Below are 14036 nucleotides of genomic sequence, written 5' to 3' on the forward strand. Positions count from 1 at the left end.
ACTCTTGCAATGTCAAGTGCACGCCATAAATGCTGTGCGTTCTTCTCACCTATTAACGGCTTATATGCTGATGTTTCTAAATAAACCAGTCGTGATGCTATGTTGCTGTCGTCTCCAGGCGTACACCCGGAAGCAGGTACAGATAGCGTCTTGACTGTACAGTAGACTACGACAGCAGCTGCGTTCAGTTTTGCTCAAAGCGCCTCAGCTTTTTGTGTAACCTTGCAGGTAGGTGGGGGGATGTGGCTGAAAAGTCGCCGGTATGCGACCACGCGGTGACTGCGTGGTGGTGGAGGGGAGTGCCTGCGGCCCGCCCAGCTCCCCCCACCCCTCCCTTCCCCTCCCGACGCGGCACGAGCAGAGGGTGCGCGCAGGGTAGCTCCGGCAGAAGCTCGCCGACGCCAGCCGAGTAGAGTTGCCCGCCATGCCTTCAGGAAAGTTCACCAAGTACTCCTCCCGCTATGGGTCCTCGAACCGCCGATACCACTCCGGGTACCGCTACACCCCGCAGGTGAGACGCCGCAGCTCCTTTCTTTCTTCTTCTTTTTTTTTTAAATCTCACATCTTTGTAATATGTACGGTGAAGGGTACAACCGCTTGTACTTGTACTTTTCACCTAAAAAGATTATCGATTGACTTCAGGTACTTTAACTTGAACGGTGAGGATACGTCAGAAACAATTGGTTACTACGCTACTGGGCTAAGGACACTTGATAGCACCAATCGTCTTTCCAGTATCTGACAGTCTGAGTACCATCCTCTGTTTTTATTGTTGAATGCTAGGAAGTTTAATAATTAAGTTACTACAAAGAAATTAAGAACGATTTACACATAGTATCTACGTAACAATGGAAACTTTCAAGCGCTATTATGTGGCACATAATACTCAAGAGCAGGTGGAAAAACCCAGAAGCTTCTGAATGCCTGAGTACGGCAATGCTGATGTGTCACTGCGTTTAATCACTTACTTACATCAGTTAATTATCTAAGCCGGAAGAGTTGCAGATAGTACATATCGACGAGTTACATTTATTGGAAGAAACCTGGGAAAATACAGTGGAGTTACAACGGAAACCTCGAACCTAGCACCATGCACTGGGTACTCTTAGCTATTTTTTGGGTATATAACTTTCACATCAGCTCGGATTACAAAAAGAGATCCGAAGGATATCGGTATATTTGTAATCGGAAGGTTTAGACAATACAAAAGCCTTAAAAATGTATTCGGAATAAACATTATTCTTTCGGCAATACGTTACTGGGTACATTTAATGAGCCAGTATTCAAGACCGCCTGTAATGCGACTCTGCTATTTTCAGCGCACATTTCGTGCAAGAATGAGAGCAAGTGGAGAACAATTATTGTGCTTTTGGAGGCATACTTTCCCCAAATCCCAATCTCGAATGGAACAGGAAACGGACCGACAGGTAATCGTTGGAAGAACTCTCCACCATGCACTTTACAGGAACTTTTGGAGTGTTTGTGTACGTGTAGATATTACAGGACAGTTGTTTCATTCCATCCAAGGATGAAAAGTCACAAGTTTTTCGTAAGAGGTGCGACATTACCAACAGAGTCCCTTTTCAAAGTATCTGTGTATCTACCGTCTTTAGTGAACAATGGAAACTTTCAAGCGCTATTATGTGGCACATAATACTCAAGAGCAGGTGGAAAAACCCAGACTATGCGATATTGATCACAGAGTTACGTCGGTGTTTCTAAACGATAAATTTCGAATCATCTGCCACTTTACGCAAATCAGGAAGCAGACTTAGTTTCTTTTGAGAATGATGCAAGTTATTTTGTCAAAGATAGCAAGCAAGTACCAAAACAGGAAATACTAAATGGTGAAATGTGAAAGTTGTTGATTTGTTGTACATAAATCGACTTGCTTCATACTTTTCAAGAATTACGATGATATTGATAAATGCGATGTGATAACAAGAAATAGTAAACCCAGTGTAACATTTTGGGATGAGACGGCCTGTCTGGCCATCCTGAGTGTCCGCCAACGGACTTCCACGGGCTTCCTACACTTACGCCTCGTAACTGATTCATAGTTTCTTCAACAAATTCAAGACAGACTTCTTCGCTCACCGCTATTCATCCAAGCTCGTACTTCGTCTAAAATAGTCCCGATTATGACGTAACATTGGGCATAACCGTCTACTTCTGCAGGTCTCCTTTTAATGCAACCTTAGGGAGTTCATTTTTGGGCGGCATGTAGTGAATGACATTATGCACTTAGTTTATAGATACTCGTAGGCTGTTATGATCAACCTGTTTCTCTACTTTCTGCTAATTCCGACTGATGGTCATTCCCGTCAAAAAAAGCTGTACCTATCTGTGCTGCCCCTTATCTCACGCGTTCGATATCCCATGTTAGCGTAACCTGATATGAATGCTACACGCCCATGCAATATTACGTGATAGGGGGTCCAAGCGTTTTGTAAACAGCCTCTTTCATAGCGATTCGCGGGTTCTCAGTACTCGGCTAGTGAAAAGCAATCTACAACTTGAGTTTAATAGCAACCGAACCTAACTGGTCACCCACTTCGTATGTCGACGTAAGGAAGGAAGGATGATTAGGGTTTAGCGTCTCGTCAGTGGCGAAGTAATTAGAGATAGACTCTAACCTCGAATTGGAGGAGGGTACAGGAGGACATCGGCCGTACCTTTTTCAAAGCAACCATCAAGGCCTTCAGAGTTTTTGACGATCCACGGTAAATCTCATTCTGGATGGCCGCACAGAGATTTATTGCGTTGTCCTTCCCAATGTGAGTCCATGGTCTTACTACTACGCTACCTCGTTCGGCGTTTTGACTACATAACAGTACAGATAAGAGGAGTAACATTTTCACATCTAGTGAATTTGCAGTAAGGTGCATTCAGAGTCAGATGCGATCGAATACATAGAATCATGCGCACTTCCCCTTTCTCGACTCTGTCACCTGTAAAATGTATCAGAACAGTTTTATTCTCTGCAGCTGATCAACACACAGTAAGCAGAAAATTGGGCTTACGAGCCTTTGCTGCTATGAATTCGGAGCCCCTTGCGTGCAGTTGCCCGATGCCAGAGAGTCAAAAATGCGGCTACTCTAGCTTGTGAAAGGAAAGTAGTATATTGTGGCGCCGTTTTCAATCTTGTTGAGGAATACTGCTATCGAATATCACCCTGGAAGTCCTATGAGGAAGAACTTATACTTTCACATCCACATATAACATCACCACATTCTCAGGCCTTGGCTTATAAATATAAATATTGAATCTCAGAAATCCACGTCCTCTTAATATCCTGTTCGTTATGTGGTACTTTTACTTGGCAGAAGACCACGGATATCGAGAAAAGGAGATACTGGGCTGCTTTGAAGTGCTCGATTTCTCATATGTCTGATGAATATGGAAGCCTTCGAAGATGTGTCTAAATAGTTGAGACGCCGAGTAGTTTCGGCAGTACTTCTCTCCACCCACAATATTGATTCACTTGCTAGTGTTTTCTCCTTTGTCGAGCTCTTCATGCTCACGTATTTTCCTGTGACCTTTGTTTTCATCCATAGATTCCGCCTTAGTCAAATTCGCTGTTCAAATGGCTCTGAGCACTATGCGACTTAACTTCTGGGATCATCAGTCGCCTAGAACTTAGAACTAATGAAACCTAACTAGCCTAAGGACCTCACACACATCCATGCCCGAGGCAGGATTCGAACCTGCGACCGTAGAGGTCGCTCGGTTCCAGACTGTAGAGCCTAGAACCGCACGGCCACCCCGGCCGGCAAATTCGCTGTCATCTGCCTTTTGTTCCCTAGTTCAGGCATGACTGGTTGAATAGATGACTAACAATGTTGTTTCTCCAAGCGGTGACTGCTCTGGACAGAATCTTTGTCAGTCACTAATTCCACTTCATGAGGTCACAGTTCCTTAGTTTGGCCTGACATTTCCTTCATCCTTTGCTTAACAGTTGATGCTTAACAGTTGATGGACGACATACATTCTGATGAGCACACCGCTATCGAGATGGCCACTCACTGTTGAGACAACAGAAATTGTTTGCTCCCCAGAAAGTTAGTCCTCTTCACGAGTTTTGAGAAGAGCGGAGAGACAAGACGCTTCTTTCCCTGTGTCTACAAACATTATATGTGAAAAGTGTTTGGTTCCGCAACACTTGTGGCATGAAATACTGCGTGTTTCTCAGGAGCGGCCAGCATGCTCGTTGCATAATCGAGACGTGGGTCAATGTCCTCAATTGGAGAGCGACGTTGTAAATGACGTTGTGCGCTGGATTTCTAATGTTTTTATTTATCATGTTGATCTTGTTTTATACCCTAGGATTTGATTTCATACCAATGACAACTGTACCACTCAAAGAGGTGAATGTTTTCGGTCAGGTTGTGATGGATTTGTAAACAGTCTAAATCTCCATTCAGCCGCATTGAAATTCTGTTGCGCGAAAATGAAGTTCTGCCACGGCAAGAAACTACGATGAGCCGTCGATGGCTACTCGGCGACACCGTTTTTTATCTACCACAACTTCCGCTCGCACACTGCTCGCCATGGCAGCTGGAAGTAGTAAATGCTATACAGCCGCTCCTTCCACTCATTCGGACGCTCTCTTCATGTCAGTAATCGTGAAAAGGAATTTCGTCATTATCAGGGGTTATTAGAGACAGGGTAGAAATGTATTTGAACGAAGATGAGAAAAAAGCGTCTGCAATGACCCGTTCCATAATCGTCTGGGATGCGCCTCATTTCAAGAAATAATTGAGAACCTGATTTCAAATGACCGAAGCCAGTTCTTCACTCACACGCGTCACCATTCTTCATCATCGCCCCATGCCACTACGTACTAAAGAGCCCCTGCAAACAGTTTTATTGAAGCCACTGATCGTTTTCACATTCGACAGGGCGTAGCATGGAAAGGAGTGGAAAAGAAAGGGTTACGTTTTCTTAGGTTCGTCTCGCTCGTGGGGAGAGAGTTTCTCGATTTTATCTCATACAATTATCAGAGCCTCAAAAAAAGATCACGTTGTTGCATAAATTACGACGTAGCAAGTTTCGGGCGAAGCTATTCTCTTTTCAGTCTGTTCAGCGTCGTTCAGGAATCAAAGGCAATTACACAAGTAGGCAAATGAAGACACCTATCAAATTACGTTCAAGGGGGAATCGCATTCAACGTATCTGTTAACGAAACAGTCCTTCAGTATGCTGGGGACCGAGATCTGACATATTCCAACCAGGGATATCCATCCATATCGTGGTGAAAATTTCGTATGTCAATAGCTTATCTTTAATAATGACTTGAAATAACAACTTTTACAAAAGACGCAGCAGAAAGGCAGGTGCAAGATCGAAGGAAGTAAGTTCGTACTTAAAACTTTTGCCGTTCATACAGTGTCCAAAAATTAAGGATGCAACGTCTCCTTCCTCAAGCATAGGACTGATCCTCCGACTGTGAAGACAAAGACTACATGCCGATGTAAACGACACACAACACTTTCTACCTCTGTCACCTTATGTTAAGAAACCATGAGGACTTTATTCTACTTTCTCTGAATTCGTTGATAATCATTTGATCCGCCCGGATAGGCGTGCGCGTTAAAGCGACATTTGTGGTACGGGAAGCTGCGCCGGTCCCGGATCGAATCCGTCCGCTGGAATAACGACGAGGGTCGGTATGCGGGCCAGCCTGAATGTGGCTTGCGGGTGAATACAAGAGTTGTACCCAGGTCCCGCCAAAGTTTCACGATTCCGTCCACTTTCACACGAATAACACTACACACATAATTGGGATACACATATACCGTCCAGGGTGGTTATGGGACGGTGAAAAGAAGGGCATCAGGCAACCCCTTAAATTAACCACGACAAATCCTTTCATAGCCGTGCCAACCCTGCGCCGGTGAGGGGCAAAGGTACAAGAAGAAAAAGGAAGATAAGATTATCGTTTGAATGTTGAGATCTAATTTACAAATGCAGCGACGAGAAAAGGTTTGTTTAAGCAATATTCAACACCCAAATGTTCGCGGTCGCACAAGCCGCATTACAAACCCATAAAGCCGCATTACAAACCCATATGCTCGCGTGTTGACATGCTCAAATTCTGTCTTTAAGGCAGAAAATGTTTCGCCAACATCTACCTCTTCATGCGTAATATTTTTCGTGTTGTTAATCTTTGTTACCCTGAGACTTTTTTCGGAGAGTAAGTACTAGAAAACTGAGGCTCTTATTGGGTATGAAGAGGGGGGGGGGTCGTGCAATAGATCCCAAGTATTCATCTGCATCCATAAGTAAACATGTGTGATTTCGCTTTACTTACTGTCAGGCCTATAAAGTCATGCCGCCTTCACCTATTCCACAAAAAAAGGATAAGTTCTCATACTCGTAGTTGACTAGGGAGGCTGTCCCTAAGAAAATGTCTAATGCATTCTCCGAGCACCCTACTCGTGTAGTACTGCAGTTCCCCAGCTGGCTTCGTGAGGCTGGATTGTCCCAGTTATTGTATTCCATTAGAAGCTGAGATAGTCATCAGAATTCGTTTCAAGCATTTCGATATTAACTGTCGGTGATGTTTAATCACTAAGGTTCCTCACTTTCATGTATCTTCTGTCGTTATAAAGCGTGAAATATAATGTTGGCATTATCTTAGGATATAGACCTTGTCTTCGCGACTAAATGAGAGGTAGTTTGTTTGCCAGACACATTTCGCTTCTTTTATTTTCGAAGCGTCTTCAGTGCCCTATAATACCCATTTTGTCTCTTACTACATTTATAAGTTATATATGTGATGAAATGATCATGAATTTATTTCTACATTCGAGTTTTTTGGCTTTTTTAGGTTCAAAACCATGTCTTCGTATCAAGTTACGTTAGGCTTTTAACAGTTTTTCCGTGCGCTTGCTATTTCGTGTGCCCCGCAATGGAACTATGTCCTCGATGGAATGAGGATTGAGAACACTACAAGTAATAAACACATAGCATAAATACATGATTTTAAATGATACTAGAGCAAAAAAAAGAAAAAATAAAAAAAATGCACCTCAGTTTCAACAAAAGGACATCCAGACACACGACTGCAGTTATTTTTATGAAAGTGCCACTCGTGCCGAGGGCATTAAAATCATACAAAATACTCGTACATGGCGCAGTTTCATCAGATGCCGAATGAATCTCCGTACCACCCCACACTGCCCACATTTGCAGTAGTTGCGAAGGTTTCGGCACGAGCCCGACGTTTGTGGTGTCATTCTCTTTGGATCGAATATTTAGGCATTTCATCATCATTGACGCACGAAAGTCGCCGAAGTGGCGTCAACTAAAAAGAGCTTGCAATACGGTGGCCGAACTTCCACGCATGGGGCCTCCCGGCCAACAATGCCATACGATCATTTCATTTTTTTAGGCACTGAAATACGATCCAGTTTGTGGACTCGTATTGAGTCCCTACGTCGATATTCGAGTGGTCACGATCCATCTGCTCAGTGAAGGTTGTCTGGAAACAAAAAAAGTTCAAATGTGTGTGAAATCTTATGGAACTTAACTGCTAACGTCATCAGTCCCTAAGGTTACACACTACTTAACCTAAATTATCATAAGGACAAACACACACACCCATGGCCGAGGGAGGACTCGAACCTCCGCCGGGATCAGCCGCACAGTCCATGACTGTAGCGCATGAGACCGCTCGGCTAATCCCACGCGGCAGTCTGGAAACCACCAATGTGGTACTGACATAAACTTTCATCGCTCCTCCTTCAAACGACAGTACTGCGTCCATCTTTAGCAGAGCTCTTGAGATTTCAAATTACTTCGGCAGGCTCTATAAGTCATTTGCATGCGAATGTACGTCTGCTCATCAAAACTACATGCATGTCACATGTGCCTCGTGGATGCAAGGTATACGTCGTCGACTGAGCAAGCAGCTGTCTCCACTATCTGGTATTCTGTAGTGCGTCAGCATGTTGAGTAACGAGTGTCGAGCTGAAGTCAAGGGGGCAGCAAGATGCGCAGAGGGACGTGGGCAGCAGAGACCGTGGACTGGGAGAGGTCCAGAGAACAGGATAAGGGTCCGCTCTCTCATTAATTACGGCACACAGTTTAGATATGATTGTGTCTTTGTGCGCCTGCTATTCTCGACGTTGGAGGAGTAAGACATGACGTCATTGTATATCTGGTGAAAGACAAAAAAAAGAATAGTCGTTAAGAAACAGAAACAAGAAACATATATAAACCTGTAATGTTATGTGTGCCTCACTGTTTTTTTTTAACTAATTTGTGCCTGATTTTATTCTGAGAAGCTCAGTAATGTATGTAAATACCATAAATGTAAATGTGATTCAAGAAGTACTTGAAGTGAAGTGAAGCGCTGCTGGACAGCAAGAAACTCTTTAGCGCGCAATCCCCGCAACGATAGTAGTTGTGAATCTTTGAGTGTGGACTAAAAAAAAAAAAAAAAAAAAAAAAAAAAAAATTGATTTATTAAAAAAAAAGAGGACTGTTAATCTGTATCTGGTGGAAATAGAGCGTGTTGCTGGGCCGTCGCTCAGAACGTACTGTTACATTTAATGAAAATTGATATTTTAGTGATTAAACCGAGTAAAGTATGTGTAAGAGTTGCTAAACATTTACGTATACAAATTTTCTGGAAGTGAAGTGTGGTGTCACCGCCAGACACCACACTTGCTAGGTGGTAGCCTTTAAATCGGCCGCGGTCCGTTAGTATACGTCGGACCCGCGTGTCGCCACTGTCAGTGATTGCAGACCGAGCGCCGCCACACGGCAAGTCTAGAGAGACTTCCTAGCACTCGCCCCAGTTGTGCAGCCAACTTTGCTAGCAATGGTTCACTGACAAATTACGCTCTCATTTGCCGAGACGATAGTTAGCATAGCCTTCAGCTACGTCATTTGCTACGACCTAGCAAGGCGCCATTATCATTTGCTATTTATCTTGTGAAGCATGTACCGTCAGACCGATGTTTACCAATTATGGATTAAAGTTAAGTATTCCAGAAGCTACGTACTTTTTTACTAGACTCAACCCCTTTAACTGTTCCAGACCTCACGCCAGCCTGCGTGAGCTTAAACGCGTGCCCTTCGGCTATCTCATAGTGGCTTGGCTGTCTTGCCAAGTCACAACATGAAGAATAAAAATATCTTGTTTTTGGAAAATGAGGTGAACTTCATTGTCGTCATTGTCTATCAATCGACAGAATTCAAAGTGTACAAAGTTCACTAAAATACAGGAAAAGAAATGCATTCTCTATAGTTTTCATTCAATAAGTAACAACCTCTCATAATTTATTAATTACAGTAAATGGATTATATTCTTGTACAATAGTATGGTGCTGAACTCCACTGACCAATTTTGATGTAGCGGGACGTGTAGTTTGAAGGAAGTTTGTGTGCCAAGCAATATCCTTTTCTCACGAAAAGTAGATTGCTGTTTGATCTTATTTACTTACAATAGTGGTCCCTTAGGTATGAAAAGCTACAAAAACTTGGCCTAGTAACTAACATAGTAGTATTTTCAACCTTAAAGAACAATAACTTCCTCCAAATTGTAATACGTCACCAACTGGTGCAGAAGATGATCATTCAAGGAGGCAACAACCGAAATTCAGGTACCAGTTACGACTTAAAGTAAAAATCTCAATCAAAAATCAATCTCTCTCTCTCTGCAAACACATATATAAATATTCATATTATTAAGATAAAAGTCATTTTATAAACAGACCGTTATCATATAAGAAGGGGCTAAGCAGAAGCTTCGTCGGACTAGGACCAAAACTTGCTTACCAGTATAATGGAAAGGTTTGAAAATGCATAACAGCATATTAAGACACAAACTTACAGCCAGGATTTTGACATACTGTCATCTATACACAATAATAGTTATTTTTAACGACTAATAAAAGCATGATTCCAAGAAACGTCAGAAGGATTTGCAATTAACGTCCCATCGACGTTACGGCTATTAGAGACGACTTTGAAGCTCAGGTACCACAAGGGTAGTGAACGAAATAGTTTACGCCCTTGCTTTGAGAATCACTCCTGCTTTCATCGCAAGTGACTAAGGGAACCGTAGAAAACCAAAATTTGAATTGCCGCACGGGAATTCGAGCCTAATACTTCCCAAAACAACCTAATCATTTCAACTCTTTGCTGCGTTAAACAATGGCTTGTGCTAAACCAAATTTTTTTGTAGACTTCAGACAGTGCACAGTTTCCGGACAGCGTACATGGCTTCTCAATATTGTTTGACTGCACCATCGAAGGAGGCAGCTTACAAAACTATCGTTCGATTGATTATTGAGGGATGGCTGCTCTTCTAGGAACAGTTTACCCTTGATATCCGTTATAACGGAATATCTCCTATGAATAGAAAACGACATCTGTTTTGCCAGTTTTTAAGAATGAGCGAAGACAGATCTGCAGAGTTACACGCCTGTATCACCGACGAGAATCTGTTATTATGGAAGAAAAATTGTTATTTTACATGGTAATAGTTTCTGAGATCGAACAAATGCACTATAAGAATCCGCAAGCATTCCGCATACGCTGAACGTGTTTTTTATTTTTTTTATTTTGCATCAGTTCCATAATGTTATAGGCAACGGGCCCCAAGGTAATGCGTTTGTCGACTTCCTGAACGCCTTTGATACAGTTATGTACTGTCCGCAAGTAATAAATACGTGTTTACGGTGTATCAGACTAGGACCAGCCAAGAGCCGTATGCGATTGACGTAAGGTTAGTTGTGTGCTGGAAGTATTATTAAGGATAAATTAAAACTGCAACAAGACGTACAACCCTTTCTCGTCCATATTACGTGAAGGAAATCAAAAGAATACGAAAGATGTGTATAACGCCTCGGATAGTTCCAGAATACCCTGTTCTCCTGCCGGCTACAAGTCACACTCTGCACATAAGTGGGGAACTGAAGAATTTTTAGCAAAAAGAACTCAATATGCCTTTCCGAGTAGAGAGCAGAAACGATTACAATAGGGAAGTGTAGTACGCGCGTTTCTAATCAAGATTTATACTAATATAAACGGTCTGGTAAATAACGCCTGTAGTTCTCTGAGACTGTTCGCAGACGACGCAGGTGTATAAAGAGCGATTGTACCAATATAAAATAAAGAAAGGTTTACAACTCTTTTTGGTGGAAATACTTGCTCATAAGCCACCAATTAATCTGTGATATCTTTTGATTACATCGTCGTTAAGGAATTGCTGATATCAATCACAATGTCTAGGTACGTCCATTCGGAACGACTTATATGAATCGATCAGTAATTATTTCAGGGGAAGCCAGATACGATACTGACATTCTCTGGGAGAATTAAATTCCAAGGAAGTATAATCCATTTACAATTGTCGCTCAAAAATGTCTCGTCTGAGCGATTCTTGTGTACTTTCCATTAGCTTGAGATTCTTAACAACTTGAGTTAATGGAAGTGTGTGTGTGTGTGTGTGTGTGTGTGTGTGTGTGAGAGAGAGAGAGAGAGAGAGAGAGAGAGAGCTATCTGAGAAGGAATAGGAAGTGAGGAAAAAGAGAGGATACCAACACACACAGAAAGGACCATCACGTACCGTACAGTAGCTTCTCGATCTGATACGTACCGTAAATTATTTAAGTATGTTTTCCTGCATATCATAGCAATTAACTAGTTTCGGCTTGTACACCATATCATCCTCGGATTCAGTTCCTTTGAAAAACTAAAACTAAGCCTTCACAATTATCATAATTTCTTAATTACACTACGACTTCCTATGATGTAAGAGTATACTAAATCCCGCTGAGGAATAATGTTGTCGATCATAGTTCAAATAGATGTAGCTGATAAAGGGTATTTCATCCACACATATGAAATGCCAGATAAAACGAAATTTCGTCAGAAACGTACCCTGAAGGAAGCTTCCCTGCAGCGTGGAATCAAACAGTAACGTCGGAATCCCCACTAAATATCAAATTCAGCTCTCCAGATTCAGACTTCATGAGCATGAACTGTTCACTGCCCACTACTTCTGGCTCCAGGTGCGACGATGACTCGTAACAAATCGGAGCTCGAATTCGATACATGGGTTGGTTATAATTAAATTTTCCCTATTTAAAACGTTATAACACGGAAACTAATTACCGTACGAGTACCAAACATGATAGCATTAATGTCCAAAGTATGGGGTGCATGATAACCACGCGTAACAGCGCCACGGTCCAGTTCCAACTATGGGCACCAGGTACCGTGATCAGTGATTCATGGTCTTACGCACCCGACCAGAGGCACTGCACTTATTGACGTGTTAAAAGGAACAGGGCATTATTGGTGAAGCTCTGTTATCAAAACAAGAGTAATGCTGCAGCTGCACTTCGAGAATATCGCCGGCTGAAATGATTACGGAAGGGTCCTCTTTCTCCACGTGCTGTGCGGAGCATGATGAAGAAGTTCGGATCAACTGGAGAACTGGGCGTCGCTCCGGGAGGAGGCCAACGACCGGTTGCACCACAGTTAGTTGATGAAATCGCTGTTACTATGGCAGACAACGTTGCACGCAATTCCCGATCGTCAGGCAGTGCGCGTGCTGTGTCACGACAGTTGAACATCCTGTGGTCCACTATACGGAAGGTGCTTAGAACCATTCTCAAATGGTATCCGTACAACGTTCACATCGTATAGCAGCTTGCACCACAGGACGCACAACGACGTGTTGAGTTCGCTCTCTGCTTTCTCGCAAGGATTGAAGTTGACGAGGGCTGGCCCTGGACTATCCTATGGACAGACGAAGGTCATTTTTCTCTGACGGGTGAAGTGAACACACAGAATTGCCGAGTGTGGGGATCGTCACCGCCGGTCACTGTGCATGAAGTTCTTCTGTACGGTGAACTGGTGTAGATTCATCACTGGCCCATTCTTTTTTGAACAGGTTGGGGCCAAGGAACAAAGCAGTGCAGTGTGACTGGCGAGCGTTGCTGCGATATGCTTCGCAAGCAGGAGAGAGACGCATTGAACTCAACAGTTTTCATGAAAGACGGGCCCCACCGCACATCGCTCGTGAAGTTCACCTGCTTCTCTGAGAAACATTTGGAAACGATCGAATTATCAGCCGATCGTTTCCAAATGCTTGGCCGGCACGATCGCCTGATGTCACTCCATATGATTCCTCGTGGGGCTACAGCATTTGCCAGGGGAATTTTCCCACATGTGCTGATGTGCGGCGCAGCATATCAAGAAAGGTAACCAGCATACCTACGGACATGCTTCGTTCTTCCGTGCAGAATGCAATCCTGCGCATTCAGACTCTTCCGGACGCTGATGGGCACCGTATTGAGACCCTTTTGTACTAGTAATGGTACCGGTATGTAATGGTATGATGTACAGTAGCAGCACATTCAACTGAATTGATTCTTCCCTATATCCTTGACAGTAATGCTACCAAATTTGGTACTTGTACGGTAATTAGTTTCCGTGTTATAACGTGTTAAATAGGGAAAGTTTAATTATAACCACCGGCAAATGATTTCCACCAACTAACTAGTAAAAGATATTTGCTGTCATTGATTAAGATTAATAACACTCGAATCTACCAGTATTTATGCTCTTGCCTCCGTTATTCCTAGTTCAGATTTATCTGTTTGCTTCCTCAGCTCGCTTCTCTCAACAATTGTCACGTTATTAACATATTCAGTCGCGGTCGACTTTTTATTGTACAGGGTGTCCGAAAAGTCTTTCCCTGATTACATAAATTGAGAACTCAGGCTAGAAGTAAAATACAAATATGAAACTGGTGTCTAATTGTTTACAAACTATCAAAGTTTTTTTCACACATCAGTAAACTTCCACATGAGCACCCTTGGTAGCACGTAGCACGTCTAGGCGATATTCAATTTCCATCCACACATTAGCCAACATCACTGGAGGGATCGATTCAACGACTGTGGTTATCCGTTGCCGCAGGGTTTCAAGATCTGGTACACGTGTTCGGTAGACCTCGTCCTTGACATAACCCCATAAAAAGAGGTCTAATGGGGTTATGTCAGGAGAGC

The 14036-nt window shown here is 42.9% G+C and overlaps 1 protein-coding gene across 1 annotated transcript in view; it reads left to right on the forward strand.

Moving 5' to 3' along the window:
• Nucleotides 1-396: 396 nt before the first annotated feature.
• The window catches only part of LOC126259638 (proton-coupled amino acid transporter-like protein CG1139), a 140260-nt gene continuing 126620 nt past the window's right edge, over nucleotides 397-14036 (forward strand). The window contains exon 1 of the mRNA XM_049956564.1: nucleotides 397-511. Coding sequence (XP_049812521.1) covers nucleotides 425-511 — 87 coding nt within the window. The 5' untranslated portion in view covers nucleotides 397-424. The remainder of the gene's footprint in view (nucleotides 512-14036) is intronic.

Source organism: Schistocerca nitens, chromosome 5 (assembly GCF_023898315.1).
Source record: "Schistocerca nitens isolate TAMUIC-IGC-003100 chromosome 5, iqSchNite1.1, whole genome shotgun sequence".
NCBI classification, from domain to species: Eukaryota; Metazoa; Arthropoda; class Insecta; order Orthoptera; family Acrididae; genus Schistocerca; species Schistocerca nitens.